Source organism: Galleria mellonella, unplaced genomic scaffold, assembly GCF_026898425.1.
Source record: "Galleria mellonella isolate WM207_F2 unplaced genomic scaffold, CSIRO_AGI_GalMel_v1 utg63, whole genome shotgun sequence".
NCBI classification, from domain to species: Eukaryota; Metazoa; Arthropoda; class Insecta; order Lepidoptera; family Pyralidae; genus Galleria; species Galleria mellonella.
The window spans coordinates 612407-634543 of NW_026442130.1; the positions used below are offsets into that span (position 1 = coordinate 612407).

Genomic DNA, 22137 nt, shown 5'->3' on the forward strand with positions numbered 1-22137 from the left:
TTATGCCACTATGCTGTTATCACTCCATTCAGTGAAGAACCTATCACCAGTATCAGTGGAAATTGAGTGATTTTTATTTACTGTTATTCAAACAGCACTAGTTGTACTCTGCAGCTTTGCCCGGATGAATAAGGATAACTAGTAGATTATGTGCAATCGTTACAAAATAAGCATGGGACGATCACGGGAGTAGACTCTGTTTATTGCAGAAATATTTATCATAATCATTCACATGCATATTTATTTATTTATTTACACTTTATTGCACCAAGTAAAAAGAGAGATAACAAATACAGTAAATATTAATGAGAATTGATACAAAAAGCGGCCTTATCGCTAAGCAATCTCTTCCAGACAACCTTTGGGTAGAGGACATTGAGAAAAAGACAAAGAGTAGGTGGCGCACTATTATATAAATATTATCATATACAAACATATATAGATACATACATACATACATCACATACATATATAATATATACATAACATACACATACTTAATAGCACACATACAACAGAAAAAAAAATGACGAAGGAAGGAATGCATACGTGTATAGTCTTAAGGAGGGGCTAAATAAAAATGGTTATATTAATATATTTTAATAGTTTATTTATGTGTCGACCAAACCTCCCTGAACCATCCTTTCACTTGGTGTCCTACGTCGATTTATTCTGTGGATCTAGCAAGTGGAATTAGTAGAATAAACTATTGGATCTACCAATATTGATAAACGACATTTATTAGTGTTATACCAGGTCTTTTCACGTCTTTAGATCTCGTATGGTGTAAATCGTATTTTCTACCATAACCATGTTATAACAAGTTGAACTTCTGCTGGGCCGTTTTCAGTAGTTTTACCTGTTTCCCGTCTGACAAACCTAAATGGGTTTTAAACCTAAATTCACCTATTAACGTTTGGTTCTAAGTTACATTGTTGTCTGCTATCGCAGGGAACGTGACCTTCATATCCATATGTACAGAGCATATCCAAGAAGAATCTCGTAGACACCGGCTCCTGCTTTTTGGTCACCGACAGGATACGATCAAGGTGCATTACATATGATGCGTTGGCAGTCGAGGGCCGCCAAATAACCGGGAGCAGCTTCGTGCGACGTGGCGTGGGATTTCTGGTAAAGAAAACAAGCTTTTTGTTTGATATAAGATTGGAAATCGAGAATCTTACCATTTGGTTCCTAGTAATGTTTCCGTTAGAAAAGAGGGGGGTTCCCCAGTGTTAAAAATGGAGAAGGAGTAAGGTTCCTTGATTCATACCCAGTACATTTATTGCTATATCCATTAAGCCACATTTTAGTCTTTAAACAAACCTATGCATGCGTGACAACCTGATAGTAGATATATGAGTGAGAGAGGTATCTATGGAGGTGATTTTATATATTATATATATTTAAAGGCTCACCCGTGCTTCATAAAGTTTGTGAACATAGTAGTGAGGCGATCCATGAATAGTTTGTCTGACTCTGAAGGCAATAACGTCAGTCCAGCTGGCTTAAAGATGTAGAAAATGTCATCCGAATGGGTAGCGCCACCTTTCATTTTTAAATTTTGCTTAAAGAAAGCTGTTGCGAAATTCCTTTCCCCTTGGTAAGAAAATACATAATTGTACACCGGTTGTTGGGAGTAAACAGCCATCAGGTGGGAAAAGGCATCAGCTGTAGCATCAGTAACCCAATCTGAATAGAATTCGGTTACACCACGAACAGATTTGGCAGACTGCACTTTTTTCTTTCCGAAATAATGAGAGCGGAACTTGTCCGCAATTAGTTTTTTATCTTCATCTGAACACCATGAAAAGACGGAGGGCAGTCTCTCAACAAAATTTTGATCCCAATCTGTCAATGATTTTGCATTATTCAGCCAGTAGAACAGTAATCCCTCTGAATCTGTAGTTCCAGTTAAAACTGGTACTTTATTGAAATTGCCTGATTTTATAATATTGTAAGGTGCATCGCGAAAGAATGGATCAGTGAAGTTGCTGTCCACGCAAGGACTATATTTAAAATATCCAGTAAAAGTTGAAACGTCTAATGTTGCAGATAAAAGACTAGGCAAGGAAGCGTTAGCGAAAATATTGAAAATGTTCTCCTCAAGGGAATCATTCATAGGCATCGTTGCTAGTTTTCTAGCATCCCGAGCTGCTGGGACTATTGGTTTTAGATTAAAAGCCCACGGAGTTAGTGAGTTACCACTCATTAAAATTGCTTTATGAAACAGTCCTTTACTTTTTTCTGATAGCATGTGCATAGCTGCAGAGCTAGCGCCTGCACTTTGACCAAAAATTGTTATATTGTCCGGATCGCCACCAAATGCTTCAATATTTTTCTTGGTCCATTTTAAAGCTGCTACTTGGTCTTTCAGGCCAAGATTTGCCACACCTTGCACACATAGAAATCCGAATACTCCAAGTCGGTAATTTACTATAACGGCAACTACATTTTTTGTAACCAAAAACTCAGGATCATAGTGACCTTTGCTGCCGTAGTAGTAAGCTCCCCCGTGGATGTAGACCATTACTGGTAACTTGTCGCCAGGTTTGGCATGTTCAGGCGTGTAAACGTCAAGCTGAAGGCAATCTTCGTTATAAATTTGAAAGACGTATACTGCTTGAGCACAGGATCCGAATATATTGACTGCGTTGTATACGCCTTTCCATTTTGGTGGTTCTTCTGGTGGCTGCAAATAAAACAAAAAAGATTAATAAAATACGCTTCTATTTTTGGCAAAAAGATTTCAGTTTTAACAAAATAGTATGATAACAACAATTTGCTAAAGAGCCAAAGTTACCGACATACCTCGAAGGATAGCTAAGCTGAATTGTCGAGAGGAATCGGAAAAGAAACTTGGATGTCACTCTTTTCTAACCGAAAGTAGACTTTTAGAAGTTTATGATATCCGTGAAATAAATACATCACAGTAATTTAATTAATGTTTTATTGTATTTTATATAAGTACATTTAATATAAATACATTATAAAGTGAACTTTGGTATTAGCGTATTTATTAGCTAGCAATCTGTTTCTATTGTTTACTTACAGACATATATTTTGTTACAATTCCAATAGCTCTTGATATTTGATTCACAAAAGGACCAGTTAAAAATTATCATGTTTAATATAGCTATCACGTGTAACTATCGTAGTTAATCAAGGACTCAATCAATCAATAACAATAATCAAGTAAGCAATCAATGACTGATCATCCGGCAATAATTATAAAAAGTGTTGAAATGTTATTGTTCCCAGTATAGTAACATTACATATTAGTTACTTCATCTATTTTTATAAACACGAGAAACTTATTTCATATTTTTATCTGTGTAGACATTGTGTACCTTATTTTAAGGTGCTACAGCCCTTAAAAGGTCATTTAAAACGTTATTCCCAGATTTGGGCAACAGTAAAAAAATAAAAATGAAATTAAATTCGACTCTTAAACTACAATCTGTGTGTTTAAAATTAATTTATTTGAATTGTAAGTTACATTAATTAAAAAAAAGAAAAAGTATCGATCACATTTACTCAAAGTCGATAATCTGCCAAAATCGATAAAGATTTACAAAATTCATACACGAAATTATAGCTGATACATTTTTTTAAACTTATTTCATGTTTTTATCTATGTAGACATTGTAATTTATATTAATTGTATAGTTTTTTCATTTAAGATTAAAAAAAAAAAGAAATGAAATGATTTCAGATAACAAAAATAGAAATAGTGCAAGCATATACTACAATTTCTGTGAAGACAATGATTCGGTATTGCTATTAATAATTATACATAACATACACTGATGCACCATGCAGTCTACGTGTTGTCATACAAATTCATTAAAGTAAGAACAAAAATTTTGAGAGATTTTTTATTTTATGCAACTTAGAATGGTAAACAAGTTGACGGCTCACCTGATGGTAAGCGGTAATTGGCTATAGACATGAACAGTACCATGGACATAAAAGAGTGTACCGCTTCGCCCATGATACCTTTATGTATTGCCACGGTGAGGTTCTTATTAGAAAGACGTAGCCTATAGCAATTAATCCAAAATGGAAAGAAATTACGTACTTTCACGGCATGTCAGGGAATATGGGAAAGGGTAATTGAGAATGAATCGACCAATGTCCAAAATCATTAATACTCGTAAACCTTTCTGCTTCTATTGACTTGTATCTATAACTTTGTTTTAAGTTACATTGCTGTTTACTGTCGCAGGGAACGTAACCTTCGTGTCCGTATGTACAGAGCATATCCAAGAAAAATCTCGCAGGCACCGGCTGTGACTTCCTGATCACTGATAGGACGTGATCAAGGCGCATCACGTATGTTGAGTTGGTAGTCGATGGCGGCCAAGCAACCGGGAGCAGCTTCGTGCGACGTGGTGTGGGGTCTCTGGAAATGTAATAATTTCTAATGATGTATTAGAAATTAGACTCTAATGTTTAGTCTTGTAACTAGAGATGCGATTGTTAGTAATGGACACTAATCTATACTAATATTATGAAAGATTTGTATTTTTGTGTGTATGTATATATGTGTATGAATGAATAAACTCAAAAACTACTTTGCCGATTTCAAAAATTTTTTCACCATTAGAAAGCTACATTCACCCTGAGTAATATAGGCTATATTTATGCTAGAAAAGATTAGGGATCCTTACTAAAACTTTAGTAACGTAACTCAAGGTGTAAAAAATGCTATAAAATATCGTTCGTCGCGTGCGCTACGGAAAATATTGGTGATAGAACAAAAGTGTATTCTACAATATTGAAGAAAATATCAATAACTACAAAAAACTTCCGAGTTATTCCCCCATATCGTCATAGTAGTAGAATACTGACGGATCTGACAAAGATTACATATATAGATCCGTCAGTATTCTACGACTATGACGATATGGGGGAATAACTCGGAACACACCCAGACGCAAGTCAATTCAGAAAGGTTCGTTTCCTAAATTGACCTGATCGGAAATCGAACCCGGAACCCTATTTACGCAAAATCATTTTTGCGTCAAATACAAACACATCTAATACAAATAATTCAAGGATACATCCCTATATTGTGTCTTAAGAATGTGAGATATTAATACATAGTCACGATTCACTGCTGGGACATTTTTTTAACTTAGTAAACTTATTTATTTATTTATTTAATACAACAATTCACAGCTCTTAAAAAAACAACTTACATGCTAAGTCTCTTATAATTACAGCTAACAACGGATTTTTAAAGTAAATTATTAAATATTTTATTTAAATAGTAGGTTATTACATACATGTTTGTCGCCTTGTATCTTATAGTACCTACAGAACATCTAACTTTGCATGCTAAATAATTAATGCAGATTATGATAAATTAATACAGACCGTTTATGGCAGTCTATGGGGGAAGCTTATGTTCAGCAGTGGACAAATAATGGCAGAGGTGATGATGATGATGATAAATTATTCAATTATTATAATTATAAATATTATATAATATTCATCATGTAAATTTTTGGAACGTAAATATGTAGGTATCTAATACCATTCAAACATTAGGAAAAATTATATAATTTTTTGCTGTGATTCGATTTTGGGATTCCAGAATCGTAATCAATGGTTCTAATACCTATACCACGGAATGAAAGAATGGCTGGAAAGGAAGAAAACTATGGAAACTAGCTAAATAATTGAAAGAATTAGATGCATAACCTGAAACTTAATATCCGGGAAAAAGCGTGCTCCTTAGGGGGAGTCACAATAAAAAAATACCTATACCATAATGTCTAGATTAATTAATTTATATAAACTTTAATGCACAGTAAAATTCTATGTACATTTGGGCGGACTTAACACCGGACGGTGTTCTCTACCAGTCGACCATTGGGCGAACAGAGAAATACGTAGGCGGTGCATTATTGAATAGAGAAAAAAATAAAGCAATATTTGATAAATTCATATAATATAAACATACACATAATATATTAAATAAATAAATAAATATATACATGCACTTAATAAATACATAAAATATTACTATATAAAACAATTAAATAAAACAACTGCAATAGAAGAGCAAATTGTAATCTATATAGACTCAAACAGAGTAACCAGCAGGAGAAGTTTAAAGGGAAAATGAGTTTTCTAAGAAATAGGTGCGCAATTTGTGTTTAAAAGCTAACTTGCTTATGGTAGATCTTATGTTAAGCGGGAGTGTGTTCCAGCGTTTAATAGCTTGAACAGTGAAGGAATAAGAAATGAAGCCAGTACGATGAGCAGGCATATGAAGAAGAAGATTGGTATGTAATGTATGAATGAATGAATGAGTATATTTTATTTGCATTATACAATATAGGGGGAAAACAACACAATAAATATAACGATACAGTTGTATAAGTATAGTAAGGCGGTCTTATTGCTGAGAGCAATCTTTTTAAGGCAACCTTAAGTAATGGACTAATAGTTGTACAAGTAGGTATGATAGTACTGTATATATATATATATATATATATATATATATTTCTCATTGTGATTATTTCTTGTAATTATTTATATTTATAATAAGTTTACTATTGTAATCTTTTGGAGGAAACAATATATATATATATATATATATATATATATATTAGTAATCCTGTTTTTGTAGTTGCGCATCCTGCGATAACGAATTCACGGATATTGTGTTACATTGTTATAATGTAATAGCTTGTTTCCTAACATATCCTATAGTAGAACACGTAAATAACGTTTATCCTGTAAAAAGAAAACGTTTCAAAACATTAATTAGATTACAAGAAAATATATATTTTTTGTGGCTATATTTATTTATTTATTCATTAGTACATATATGTGTACACGGCGGACTTAATGCTAAAAGCATTCTCTTCCAGTCAACCATAGGCAAGTGTCAGAATACTCGAATACGATACTAGTGATTATTGATATACATACATACTAAAATTACATATATATATGAATAAATATATATAAATAATAAATATACTTACACATATATAAAATATACTATATTATACACGAAATTGAGAATAATATAAAGTACTTAATATAGTATAATAATAGTATAAAATACTATATAATTTCTGATCTCGGCGAGGTCTGAAATCCTATATCTGTCATATCGAGGTCAATACCCTTAATAATTGGGCTACTTCCTTGGGTACGGATTGTGTACTTTTATTTCTATAGTGTTGCGCCATGGACGATATATGAGCAGGCTTTAGCATTGGAATTGAGATACTTGTAATTGTCAATAGAGTAAGTCAGACTGGTCATTTGTTGGCAATAATAAATACATTGAAGAAATCAGACAGATCGAACTTTGCAGTAAAAATATGTTAGGTAATGTCACATCATCATATCAGTTTTTACTGTCTATTGTTGAACATAACCCTCCCCATTGGGGGTTTTGCCAGTAAATGCCACACTTAAATATGCATAGATGCATAAATGAATCAGTTCCTATCAAAATGAGACATTTGCATGCTATTTTGGCCAAATAGGCAAGAAACTTTATGTAATATGAGACCACTGATACCTACCCTATTTAATGCAAATAAATTTATTATTATTATTATTGGCAGGAGGGTTGGCAACCACAGTTAGGCTTTGGGGATGTTTTAAGAGGGACGCTGCTGTCCATCCCTCGCTCTCTCTGAGTTGTCTCTTACGACACCCACGGGAAATGAAGGGGTGGCCTATTCTATGCCGGGACCACACGGACAGTAGTTTGGTAAGATAATAATGATTAAACTCACCCGTATTTCATAAAGTTTGTCACCATTGCGGTGAAGCGTTCGATGATTAGTTTATCAGAGTTTAAAAGTGGCAATGACTGCCCTAGCGGCTTGTGCAAATAGAAAATGTCATCCATGTGGGAAGCACCCTCTGGCGTTACACTTTTTCCTACGTAAGCTGTTGCGAAATTTCTTCCCCCTTGGTATGAGAATACATAGTTGTATACTGGCTGTTGGGAGTAAAGAGCCATCAAATTGGAAAAGGCGTCTCTTGTAGCTTCAGTGAGCCAGTCTGAATATATATTGATTATACCACGAACAGAGGACTGCACCATTTTCTTACCAAAATAATAAGAACGAAATTTTTCAGCGATTACTTTTCTATCTTCTTGCGAACACCACGAGAACACAGAAGGCAGTCTCTCGACAAAGTATTGATCCCAATCTTTTAACGATTTCGCATCATGCAGCCCGTAGAATAATAAACCCTCTAAATCTGTAGATCCAGTTAAAATTGGTACTTTGTTGAAATTGCCAGATTTTATAATATTGTAAGGGGCATCACGAAGGAAAGGATCAGTGAAGTTGCTGTCCACGCAGGGGCTGTACTTAAAATATCTGGTAGAAGTTATAATACCAGCCGTCGCTGTCAAAAGGTCAGGCAAGGGAGCCTTAGCAAAAATATTGTAAAGGTTTTTTTCAATATCACCATTCATTGGCACCGTTGCTAGTTTTCTAGCATCTTGGATAGCTGGTACTATTGGTTCTAAGTTAAAAGCCCACGGAGATAGAGAGTTACCACTCATTAAAATGGCTTTATGAAATAGTCCTTTACTCTTTTCCGATAGCATGTGCATGGCTGCAGAGCTAGCGCCTGCACTTTGACCAAAAATTGTTACATTGTCCGGATCGCCGCCAAACGCCGCAATGTTTCTCTTGGTCCACTTCAAAGCTGCTAGTTGGTCTTTTAATCCGAGATTTGCTACGTCGTGCAAACATAAAAAACCCAAAACTCCAAGTCTGTAATTAATTACAACGGCAGTTACGTTTTTGGTGACTAGAAATTCAGGATCGTACTGGCTTTTGCTACCGAAATAGTAACATCCTCCGTGGAAGAAGACCAGCACTGGTAACTTGCCTCCAGGTTTGAAATATTCAGGTGTATAAACATCGAGTTGAAGACAATCTTCAGTATAGGTATGGAAATAAGTCACCGCTTGTGCACAGTACCCGACCATGTTAACTGCATTGAACACGCCTTTCCATTTCTTTGGTTCCTTTGGGGGCTGTAATTAATAACTTTTTATTTAATTGAATTAAATATTATTTTTAAGAAATATTATGGCTTGTATGTTTCTACGCCTATAATACGATATGAATTAGCAATTTATTTCAATGTATGTGTTACTTATTGTGTTAGTAAATAGAATACTATTTAGTATTAAATTTAAGAAAAAAACCTACCTTATTTTTATAATTACAAGAAATGAATGTCGAATGCAGTAGGCATGCTCTTTCACAGTAATACAAACACAAAGCGTGAAAACCCGTTGTCAAATGCATGTAAAAGCATAATGCAAGTGCATTAATCAGCAAACGTGCTACGAAATTTAATTTAAAAGTGCATAATATGAAACAAAATATCAATAAATCTCTTTAAAAGTAAAGTCGGGAGAACCACACGAATAATTAGGACTGAAATAGGATTTAATATAGCAGTGGTTATATTTATATTTACTTGCAACACTGAAAATTGCTGTGTTTTGTTTTATATATATTAAAAAAAAATACAAATAGTTTACGGATTGATTTTTCCTAAGAACAAGGAATTACATAGAAGGAATGATAAAAACTGTAAATCATATGGTTGCCTCCTTTTTTCGTATGCAAATATAATTAGTAAAAAGAGGACGAAAGATATACCATTAGTTGGTATTTTTCTCAATTCATAGCAGGCTAGTGTATAGAAAATCTATACGGCCGTATAACCCTACCAAATTCAGATACAACCTGCTTGCATTCTTTCCACATAAACTGTGTCGAATATATAATCTAGTAATCTAAAATTTGTTTTTGACAAATAATTGACATATAAATACGAACAAAAATTTTACATACGTATTTTCGAAACCGTTATACATAGAATACGTTCATTGTGTATAAATCTACCATTAAAAGCTTTCCAGCTATTTCATATTTTTTAGAGTAAATTTTATAAATACATATTTGCCATCAAAATAGAAATTTTCAATGAGATTTTAATAAGATTATTATTGCATGACTACTATTACAAATAAATGATTTATCGATTGATATTATTAACATTTTGGTACGCTAGCAGAGCATTTTTTTTTTAAATAATCATAGAAATATTGAAAATTGCAAATTGACCGAAAATTCTGACGTTCCATACTTCGTTATGAATGCTCTCAAAACATATACTTTGGCAGTCGACAATACCATAGATTAAGGACAGTCCCAGCCTGCGGCCCCGACAACAAGGTCCAAAATGATTTTTACAATTCATAATAAAAATTAATTTTGTGTTATAGAACGGGTATTCGTTTTTGCGAACCGAATAATGTTCCCTAAGGAACGTAGGTCGAAATATAAAAATATTTTTAGAACCAAAATTATTACTTCGATTATGCTCCTTGGGGAAATTTGTTTTTCTCTGTCTCTTTTCCTTGCTGTGTAACCCACTTCCCAGGTCGCATTACGTGCAAAATTTATGGTAAAATTACGACTTTTTATACGACTGTCCAAAAAAAGAGTGTAATGTTTTCAGGGTCCTTGTATATATGTATGTAGGTTCTTTATGCCACTATAACTTCTTTAAATCTGAACAGATTCTGATGAGTGAGGTATTGTTAGAACTCTTGCATCATCCTAAGTGATGCTGACCACATTTTCAATCCACTTCAAAAAGAAGAGGAGAAGAGAAGAGACGAGGTTGTTAACTTGGTTGTACTTTTTAAGTTTGCTACTTCATAGTGGAAAATTCCTTTTTTGTTTGAAAAAATATACTTACAGATTAGTCTAATAGAAATTTTATCGAAATTAGTAGTTTAGTTTTTAGAACAAAATAACTGAGTTTATCACAATTGAAGTCGATTTTTTTTGTAGGAAACAATCTATAGTTTTTTTAGAATAGTTCTTTTTGGCAGGGCAATTTTTTTTTTGATCGGTGAAAATGGTATGGTAACCCCGCCTGCGCTGACGGGATACACTGGCGGAGCACCAGTGAAGGGTGATCGATGAGAATGAAAACAGGCCAGTTAGCCCATCATGATGAATTCATCAGGAATTAACCATGATAGTTTCCAGGGGGAACCGCGAGGAGGTCGACCTGGTTGGGTATATTGCTAGCAATGGGATTCTCAGTCTCCATTACTAACAATCCCTTTCCCCCCAAAGCAGTGCAATGTTGTATTTTATTATTTGTGTAAGCACTTGTTACATTCAGTAAAGCTGTGCAATAGATCGGTCATGACATATTTCATTGTATAGATAAATGAGTACTTAGTACAATACGCACATGTTACTTAATCGATGCCAAGTGAACAGCACTATTGAGTAAGTACCCTTTTACGATGTTGGTTTGAACTTTTGATAAATATAACTTGAGCCGAACACAGCCGTTCATTCAAAACTGTTTGAGCGAATGATTGATCAAATGTTTTTATAATCTGTGAAGAATAAAGAAACCATATGGATGAATAGAAGAAGGCTTTGCTCGACTTGTAAAAAAAAAAATTCCGGTTTCCCGCCAAAACGACCGACAGTCATATTAAATTTATTAATATATGATATATTTATAAATATACTTCCCTTATGGGGAAAGGCTACGTTCAGCAGTGGACAGTTAACGGTTGATAAAATAATAATAGTAATAAAAAAAAATAATAAAAAAAATAAAAAATCTATTCAATTGCACTCAAAAATACCTACTTCATAGTACGGGACCGGTCTTACTCTGCGATTTAAACTTACAGGCTCAAACTATCGATAAATTTTGTTTATTTTAGTTCGATTCAAGTTTCGTTTGTTAACCAACATACTTTCTAAAATGTGTATTCAAGCATTTTTGATAATTACAGTGATGACGCATCAAACATTTTATTTAATGAGTGCTCCATCCCATTTGAAGATAAAAAACTACTTAAGTAAAGGTGAATATAGATTATACAACGCACTTAAATAAAAGGTTATACTTACTTGAAATCTTTTGCATGTTGCATATGGTATCCCGTAATATTTGTTCACGCCAGCAGCACTCCGCAAGCCCCTGAGCTTGCCTTGACTTATTTCCAATACAGGCGTCAGGGTACATAGGCAACCGCCCAAATACAATAAGTATAGACAATTTGTAATAGAACTCTTCAAGATTTTCATTTTTATTTTTAATTTTCAAGTAGAGATTTCAAGTATTCCAGTTGTCTATGTCTTTGGATCAGGTAAAGTCACTTCTGTCCTTGCAGCCTTGTTACTGCATGCTTAAATATGAATGAAATACGAGTTGCGTGCAGTTATATACTGCAAATTAGATGAGGTAGTTCACTTTGGTAATAACATTTGAGCGATTTTTATTCATGACCAAAATTCTTTATTAGATTGTAATTCTATTAAAAAAATTATTCAGTCTTCCATTTTTAAAACAAATATTAAATTAGATGAAACTATTTTATTTTAATTTTAATTTAGACTGGAGAAACAATGAAATTAAAAGAAATGAAATTTAAAGAAATTTGTTTATTAAATAAGGTTACTGACCGCTGGTTTATTTAAATAAATAACTAAGTAACAGTATTTCATTGATGGAATTTTAGCACTTAATTAAGCAAAAAAAAAAATTGTAATCACTTTTTCATATGTACAAATATATTTTTATGTTATTAAATTTATAAAATAGATATACATCCATATATATAATATAATATGGAGCACATTCTTTACGTATATATTAAGAACAGACGGGTATTTTAAACGATTTAAATATGCATTTAATAAATAACGCTAAAAACATCACTACTTGCTTATTGTTTGGTCAGGTAACGTTTTCAAACACTTCGACACACAAGAAATTCGACACTGTACTTTTTAATGCGTTCAAAAATGGCTATTAATATAATTATTAATAAAACTTAATTTTGTTACACGCGTATCTGTTGTTCTTTATCATTCCAAACTGCAACTGCGCATGTGCAGTTTGTGTCCATATCACGTTAGTATAGAAAAGTTAAGTTACAGCGGATGGCGAAAGGCCGAAAGCCGCAGATCGCGAGGCTGACTCTTGCGCAAGTCTTGTGCTAGTGTGGATGTTGTCACTTGGTATATCCTCACTGGATGTGGCATGTCACATTGTTTGTCCGCTTCACGGACATACTAACCTATTTACATATTATTAAGCTCTCGAGAACTTAGACATTTTTTTCTTCTTTAATTTTTATTACACAATATCATTTAGTGTTAAGCTAGAGTAGGAGAATTTTTTAACGGGAATTAGATAACTAATTGACATATTTAAATATGTATTTTTTGTTATTACATAGAAGATATACATAGTGAGTATATACAAATGTTTGTATTGTGTGGGATTCGAATCCTGAACTATCGGAAGGTAAGGCGGTGTGTGAAACCGTTATAGCACTAAAACATTAAAAATTGATGTAGGGGGATTGTTAGTTATCTGGACTACCAGTCTCATTGCTAGCAATAACAGATCGACCTCCACGTGGGCCTCTCTGGAAACCATCGTGCCAGGTATATTTATTACGTTGGGCTAATTGACCTGTCTCATCCTCACCTGTCATCCCTCAATGGTGCTCCGCCAGCGTATACTGTTAGTGCAGGCGGGGTTACCATTCCATTATCATTTATAAAAATAAAAAAAAAAACGTAAGTGTACTTTTTACACACTGTCTGACAGAAAAGATCCTGGAAGGCAAAATGGTCTACCAGAAATACATCGACTATGGCGTATCAAACATGGACACTAGAGTAACGATAGATATAATCAAAAGCAATTTTAAATAGTTTTCATTTTTTTTTAAAGTAAAATATAGGCTATGTTACTCTGTGCTGATAATGTAGCTTTCTATAGGTGAAAGAATTAATCAAATCGGTTGAGTAGCTTTTGTTTTTTTTTTTTTCATTTATCTACTATAAACAAAAGATCAAATCTTTTCTCTTCCTAATTTTAGTGTAGACATATATAAAAGAAAAATAAATAAATGTATTGTGCGGGGTTCGAACCTGCATATATATATGATAAGTCAATTGAATGATTAAGTTGGATATTATAATATAATAGACAGTCGGAATGCCCGCTGTAGAGGCGAGGCGGCGGACAGGGGCGGGGGCGGCGACGGTGCCGGGCAGGGAATGTGCGTCTGTAACAAAACGAGATAACTTCTGAATTAAGAGCCCGAGGAAGTCCGTTGCTCGTCCAATTTGCATGTTTGCACAGTTTATAACAATTAGCCGTCGCTTCCTGGGTATTTTTCTTTATTACTCGGATTAACACAGCGCTCTCGCCGAGTCGACTGCACTCTTTTAATTGCGCCTTATAAATGTACGCCGCGATTGTTGCTCGCCGCTCGTTATCTATCTGACAGCACGTGGCAGATTCCATTACGGATGTTTTTATAGGATGGAAATGGTAAAGTAACTCCGCCTGTACTGTAGAGTTCCGCTGGTGGTTCACTAGGAATTGACCACGATGGATACTAGAGTGGACCGCCTGCTGATTTGGTCTGGTAGATTTTTACTAGCTGCTACTAACAATTATCTTCTTTAATCTTTCAGCATAGCACTGTCCCATTCGTGTTTCAACCGTGAAGCAGTTGTGTTTGCATGGCTGTGTTTCGGTTTGGAGGATGGGATATGGCGTTAATTTACTGGGTACAGAGGAATAACACCTGAGTCCTCAGGAATGGCAACGCATGGGGGGTATCATGGGCGAAACAGTATACTCTGTTATGTGCATGGTATTGCTCATGTCTATAGGCAACCCACTTTCCATCAGGTAGGTCATCAGCTTGTCTATTTATTCTATTTAACAGCTGCGCTCTTGTTGGTGGAGCTCTTGCCACTCACTACGATTTTCAGAGAGTCTCTTCACCTCTTGATACGACACGACACCGACTCCTTGATCTGCCTGATGTAACTATGTTTTGGTCTCCTTCTTTCCCCCATGGTACTTCCCATGTTCATAGGCGACGGCTACCACGTTCCATCAGGTGGGCCGTCAGCTTGTTTGCCATTCTAAGTTGCTTAAAAAAAATAGCGATCGAGAAACACAAAACGAAACGGAATTATCTAATTCGGGAGTACCAAGTCATTGACTAAGTAAGTTTTGCAATAAACTCATGCAATACGTTTATGACATTGTAAATGTGCTTTGAAACACTTTTTGTTGCCATCGCGTCATGTGAGCACAATGAAACAGTAATAGCGGCCAACTATCTGGGAAGAGAACGCCCCGGGCGGCGCATACGGCTCGATAACTGTCTCTAACTTCCAAGCTGGAGTTAGACCAATTTGGGGACTTATGCTTTGCCGTTTGCCGAAACTTACTACACGATAGCACCTACATGAACTAACTAGTTCAGCTTGTTACGCGTCTACGTCTATAGATGCTGGAATTGAAATTATTAACATCCTTTTAAGGGAGTTTTCCACCAATAAAACTGACCAGTTTTCCCCAAGAATTTAAGAGAATTTACAAATATTTTTGAATCTTTATAGTAACCCAACGCGTCCAGTTTTTTCTTAATGAGTGAAGATGGAACGGTAGCGCCTGCGCTATCGGTATACGCTGGCGGGGCACCAGTGAAGGGTGACAGGTGGGGATGAAGGTAGGTGAATTAGCCCATAGCGATCAATTTAACTATAATTTAACAGTACAGCAGTGGTTAGTTAACTTTTTAACCCTTTTTTTCATATGGTGGAAATTTCCATCATAACATTGAATGCCCAAAAAATATATAAAAGACCAAATTCACTTTAAGTTGATCGTGCCTGGATACCTTTTTAATGCCCATTGCAAAAAACAAAACATAGCTGTCAAATTTATTTTTTTAACCATTTTACCTTAAATTTTGAACATGAATTATATTACCTTAATTTATTTCACCAATAAAAAAAAAGGTTAAAGGACAATTAATGAAAAAAATATGAAATTACTTTAGTAGACATACACTCAAACATATAACATTAGGATTCGCTTAGTGTCAACAACCTCCACGTCAAATGTGCCGCTCATTACTTCTCTTTTTATTCTAAATCCTTTAATGTCCGTACATAACTTCTGTACTGTTGATTAATGTAAATAATTAAAAATGAATTTGACATATGTATATAATATTACAATGAAATTGACACTGTTTATTGCAGAATTTATTTATTATAATTTATTGTTATTATTATAGTTATTGGATGGTTGTAATATTCAGGTTAATGTAATGATTTTTGTATGTTTATCCCTTAATTCAGACACAATGTACATTGTTTTTTGAATAAATGACTAATGACTAATGTCCAGGCAATTCGCCTGTGGAACTTACTACCTGCCTCTATTCGGTACATACAAATATTAGTATCAAAGGTTCTACTATCTCTCCCTTTAAGCACTTGTTCTCTCTTCATCTTCCTTTTTTATTTGCTCCTGTTGTATGTATGCTATTAAGTATGTGTATGTGTATATATAATCACAAATATACATACATATGTATATGTTAGTATATATGTAATAATGCGCCTGATTTTTTTCTCAATGTCCTTTATCCAAAGGTTGTTTGAAAGAGATTGTTTACCGATAAGGCCGCCATATTTTACTTTATTTATTACTTTTATAAATGTTGCAATAAAGTGTATGCAAGTATAAATAAAAAAATTGAAAATATTTTCAATACGTAATTCTGTATTTGGGAATTTTAAATTAATAGGTCGAATGTACTATTCATGATGACACAATCCGAAGCGATTCGAATCCACATCTCTGTTATCCGTGATTAGTGTTAATTAATAAAACAGCATAACTACCTAGCAGTCTTCCCAATGGGGGGAAAAGGGATTGTTAGTAATGAAGACTGAGAATCCCATTGTTAGCAATATACCCAACCAGGTCGTCCTCCTCGCGGTTCCCCCTGGAAACTATCATGGTTAATTCCTGATGAATTCATCATGATGGGCTAACTGGCCTGTTTTCATTCTCATCTATCACCCTTCACTGGTGCTCCGCCAGCGTCACCCATCAAAAAAAAAAAACGTACTAATAGTTATTTACGTGTACTAAGTAAATCACGGAAATAACTATTAGATTTATAATTTGCTCATTTTAAAGTTACCACTTTCTATTGGGTGGGTCGTCAGCTTGTTTGCCATTCTGAGTTGCATAAAACAAAAACTAAGTAATTGTCAATAAACTTATTATTATAAGAAAGGAATAAAACACACGTTATAATTTAGTTCGTTTATGAATGAATGCACTCCTGTATTTTTATAGTTGTTGCCACAGTTCACCAACAGTTATGTTTATTCGCATCGTTTCAAACTGATACAACTAATACAATAAACTGTATCCTATTTGGTGTAGCAGTTTTTGTGTTCCAGTATCACATAAAAACTGCAGTACCAAATTCGATTCAGTTTTCATAGTTAATTTAATTGTTGGTCTGCAGGTTTAAATTATTCAAATCATCAATTTAGTATATGATTATCTTGATCCGCCATCTAGAAGTGTGTACATACTTTCAAAACCCGTACGACGTTGCGCGAAAAAGTTAGTTGCTAATATGTAAGACTCAAATTAATTATTTTTCGATAGATAATCAATAATACTTCATAACTGACTCTTAGTATATATTTTTTTTAAATCTCTAGATTTTTTTTAATATTTTTTTTTTTATTTTTATCCAGACCAGTCAACATATGTTAGCCGCGCGAACGAAGCCGCACTTATGTAGGTACAAGTAACACATAATTCAGAAAAATATGTTATTAAACCGATGCATTCGTATTAAATCAGTTACCGTTGCGAACGTCAAGACGGGAAATCTGTGTAATTTTGTTGAAACGACAAGTTGCAAGTGTCCAAGTTTTCGCTATTAGCATAGCTGACAGACAAACAAACAGCGTCGCAACTCTTTATGCGAGTTGCAAACTCTTTCATGCACTTGAATTTATGTTTAGTGTTGATTTTGTATTGCAATGAAATGTAGTGTTGGCTGTCTTTTATTGCTCGAGTTCTGTACACTCGAGACTCGTTGTAAGATCCTTGCCATAGTAACTATCATTTCTACTAGTCTAATGAATATAAAATTAGTAGATGCCAGTGCTTGTACTATGTAACATTTATGGATTACATGGATTGGTAGTTAGGTCTTTTCTAATTGTATTTTTTTTTTTTTTTTTACAACACAGGAGGCAAACGAGCATGCGGCTCACCTGATGGTAAGTGACTACCGCCGCCCATGATCACCCACAACACCTACGGCATTGCAGGTGTGCTGCCGGCCTTTTAAAAAGGAATATGCTCTTTTCTTGAAGGTTATGTTGTCGTATCGGTTCGGAAATACTGCTGCTGGAAGTTGATTCCAAAGAGTGGTTGTGCGTGGGAGAAAGTGCCTTGAAAAACGCACGGTGGAGGACCGCCACTTGTCCAGATGGTTGGGATGAAATTAATGTATAATTGTTGGTTAGTGTACATTGACGCGTATCTGTGAGAGCTGTATACACCTTTAATTGATATGTTCATATAGCCTTAAGCTTGGTAGTGAGGAGTGAGATTTTTTTGTTCAAACTTAGATTTAAGCATTTTGTAATAGTAGTTTTTCACTTTTACTTACTAATAACATTGTATATTGTCTACTTAATTATTGTGAGCATATTGTTGGTGTGTCTTTTATAAATAAATAAATAAAATAAATAAATATATAGTGAGAACCGTGTGGTCCCGGCACAGAGTGGGCCATCCCTTCCTTTCTATTGGGTCTTAAGTGGTGTATAAAAAAACTTAAAGGTCGAGGGCTGAGCAGCAGCGTCCCTTTTTTAAATATATATATTTTCTATATATACAACTCAGAATGGCAAACAAGCTGACGGCCCACCTGATGGAAAGTGGCAATTGTCGCCTATAGATATGAGAAGTACCATGGACATAACAGAGTATACTGTTTCGCCTATGATACCCCCCGTGCGTTGCCATTCCTGAGGACTCGTGTGTTATTCCTCTGTACCCTGTAAATTCACCCATCAAACTGAAACACAGCCATGCAAACACAACTGCTTTACGGTTGAAACACGAATGGGACAGAGGTACCCAAGCAAACGAGTTTGTACAAAATCATCAGTCTAACTGCGGTTGTCAACCCGCCTGGTAAAACCTCACAAAGGGTAGCCCTATATTCAGCAGTGGGCTGTATATATATTATTTTCAGCCGTTGATTGTCCACTGTTGGACACAAGAATTTCTCATAAGGAGAGTTTTGACAGTTGCCACGCTTGACAGGTATATATTATATATTAGTTGATTTTAATTTTTTTTATGACAGAATATCAAGCAAGTTAAGGGCTCACTTGATGGAAGCGAATACCTATAGACATGAACAGCGTCTGCGATATCACATATGTATATATGTATCGCACGTTACCAGAGGAAGATTTTGTACAAAAGTCGTTTGCTTGGGTACCTCTGTCCCATTCGTGTTTCAACCGTGAAGCAGTTGTGTTTGCATGGCTGTGTTTCGGTTTGAAGGGTGGGATATGGCGTGAATTTACTGGGTACAGAGGAATAACACCTGAGTCCTCAGGAATGGCAACGCATGGGGGGTATCATGGGCGAAACAGTATACTCTGTTATGTCCATGGTACTGCTCATGTCTATAGGCGGCGGTTACCACTTTCCATCAGGTGGGTCGTCAACTTGTTTGCCATTCTAAGTTGTATAAAAAAAAATGTTACTGTTTACTATTCAAAATATTTCGAAATAACCACGCAAGCGCTGCTGCTTCACAGGTAGTCACACTAGGTAAAACCTATATAGCATTGTTATAAAAATTCCGAACAATAAATGGCAATTCTTATTCTCAGAAAAGTTAATTCTTTAGTCCTCAGGAATGGTAACGCATGTAGGGTATTATGAGTGAAACAGTATACTCTGTTATGTCCATGGTACTGTTCATATCTATAAATGATAGTTACCTGGGGGAAGGGATTGTTAGTAAGGCGGACTATCAGTCCCATTGCTAGCAGTATACCCTGTCAGGTCAACTTCTACGTAGCCCCCCCCCCGCACTGAAAATCATCGTGCTGAAATTATGGTGTATTCATCACGTTCGGCTTACTGACCTGCCTTTTCATTCTCACTTATCATCCCTCACTGGTGCCCCGCAAGCGTATACCGTTAACGCAGGCGGGGTTATCATTCCGTTGTCATTTATTAAAAAAATGACGGTTACCACATTCCATTAGGAGGGCCGTCAACTTGTTTGCCATTCTAAGTTGCATAAATTATTTGGGTGTATGTTAGTAACATTATGGCAGGATTCAATACAGCGACCTTTGCCTTCTGAGCATGAATGAGATGCGCAAGCGCGTCTAACCTTACGACTACATACACAAATATGATGTAATACTATTTCTTTTTAACAGAATTGCGTTTTCATTTATTTTTTATGTTAGCTGTATTCCGCGGCTTTACTTGCGTGAAGCAGTGCTAACAGTGGTCTCTCCGAGTATTAAATTTCATTCAAAATCTATTAATCATTTAATATAATACAATAATATATTTATTTTTATTACAGTAAATTACGATCCATTTTTGTTAGTAACAATTGACAGAAACTATGTTAGTAAAAATAAACTAAAGTTTTATCCCAACCATTTGGACGAGTGGCGTTCCTCCACCGTGCGTTTTTCAAAACACTTTCTTCCACGCACAATCACTTTTTGGAATCAATTTCCAACAGCAGTATTTCCGAACCGATACGACATCATAACCTTCAAGAAAAGAGCATATTCCTTTTTAAAAGGCCGGCAAAACACCTGCAATGCCGTTGGTGTTGTGGGTGATCATGGGCGGCGGTAGTCACTTACCATCAAGTGAGTCGCATGCTCGTTTGTTCTCTGTGTTGTACAAAAAACAATCATTTTATGGCCCCTATAAATTTTACATAAAGCCTTCACAATGCTGTTACTGCTGCCACGCAGATAGCATAGAAGTCATCTGTCCATGCCGTTGCAAACATTGTGGATGCACTACAGAAATATGGCAACCGTAGCCCTGTAAACATTATTGTATTATTGAAATGCAGAGCGCTGTATGCCCGCCGTGTATAGTCAATCCACAGGCTGCTCGTATAAAAAGAATGGCAATATGTCATTATTAGGGTTTATCTTTTAAATATATTTAATCAATAATTAAAAAGAACAATAATTATTTTACAATAAAACGAATAAATTTTTAATTTGTCCACTTTAACAAAACACAGAGAGTATTTTATCTTGTTATTTTGTTTCGTCGCTGGCCCGTGCGCGGTATGCGCGCGCAGCCAACAATCACAAAGCGCCTGCGCGACCTGCGCGCGCATCTTGCGACTGAGTCCCGTGACCAAGCGCCATGATGTAAATATATATATTTAAAAAAAAAATGTTTGCTTGTTTTTTAACTAATAAAAAAATCAATTATATTAAACATTGGTAACTATTATCTCACCACATACCTTGTAAATGTGAAAAATTTTTTAGGAAAAAATATTTGAGGCCTTATATAATCTATACTAAAACTAGTTTTAAGGAATGTTTTATTTAAAATACTGTAAATTATAATTCTATTTATCTTACTAATACAATAAAAAGGGAGCATTACTTTTCACTATACTGATGCATTATATATACGTGTGTATATGTATTTATATGTATATGTGTATGTTTGCATATTTTTATGTATTATTTATTTCAACATTTATTTTACAGGGTTTTTTGTAATTTGTGTAATTTATATGTGTAGTTTGTATTATTCTTAATGTATACATATCATTCGAATATGTTTGTACAATGTACACAAATCGTATGACTGCCTATTTTTATTTTTAAATAACATTCAATTCACATGAAAAGGTTTGCTGGAAGAAATCTCTTATTAGAGATAAGCTCGCCTTTGTATATTATGTTTAAAATAAAAAGTTCTTAACATTATGTTTGTGTACAATAAAGAATAAAGAAAACTGTAACGACACGATGTTTTTACATGGGAGGTATTTGAATAAAATTTATGTGGGGGTCTTGCAATGTAATGCAATGTACATTGGACTCTTTTTTCCGCACTTAGCCTCTCATTTGGACCGTTGTGCGTATGAGTCGTGGCTAGTACAGCCAACGCAGC

At 34.8% G+C, this 22137-nt stretch overlaps 1 protein-coding gene across 1 annotated transcript; it reads right to left on the minus strand.

Annotated features, from left to right (window-relative positions):
* Positions 1–496: 496 nt before the first annotated feature.
* Positions 497–13178, minus strand: LOC113521780 (esterase FE4-like). The gene is made up of 6 exons (XM_052899712.1): positions 11970–13178; positions 7773–9037; positions 4088–4405; positions 3369–3372; positions 1419–2692; positions 497–1128 (listed from the first exon to the last, which is right to left on the minus strand). Exons 1-6 carry the CDS (start codon positions 12144–12146, stop codon positions 903–905), a joined length of 3264 nt encoding a protein of 1087 aa, XP_052755672.1. The 5' UTR covers positions 12147–13178; the 3' UTR covers positions 497–902.
* Positions 13179–22137: the final 8959 nt, after the last annotated feature.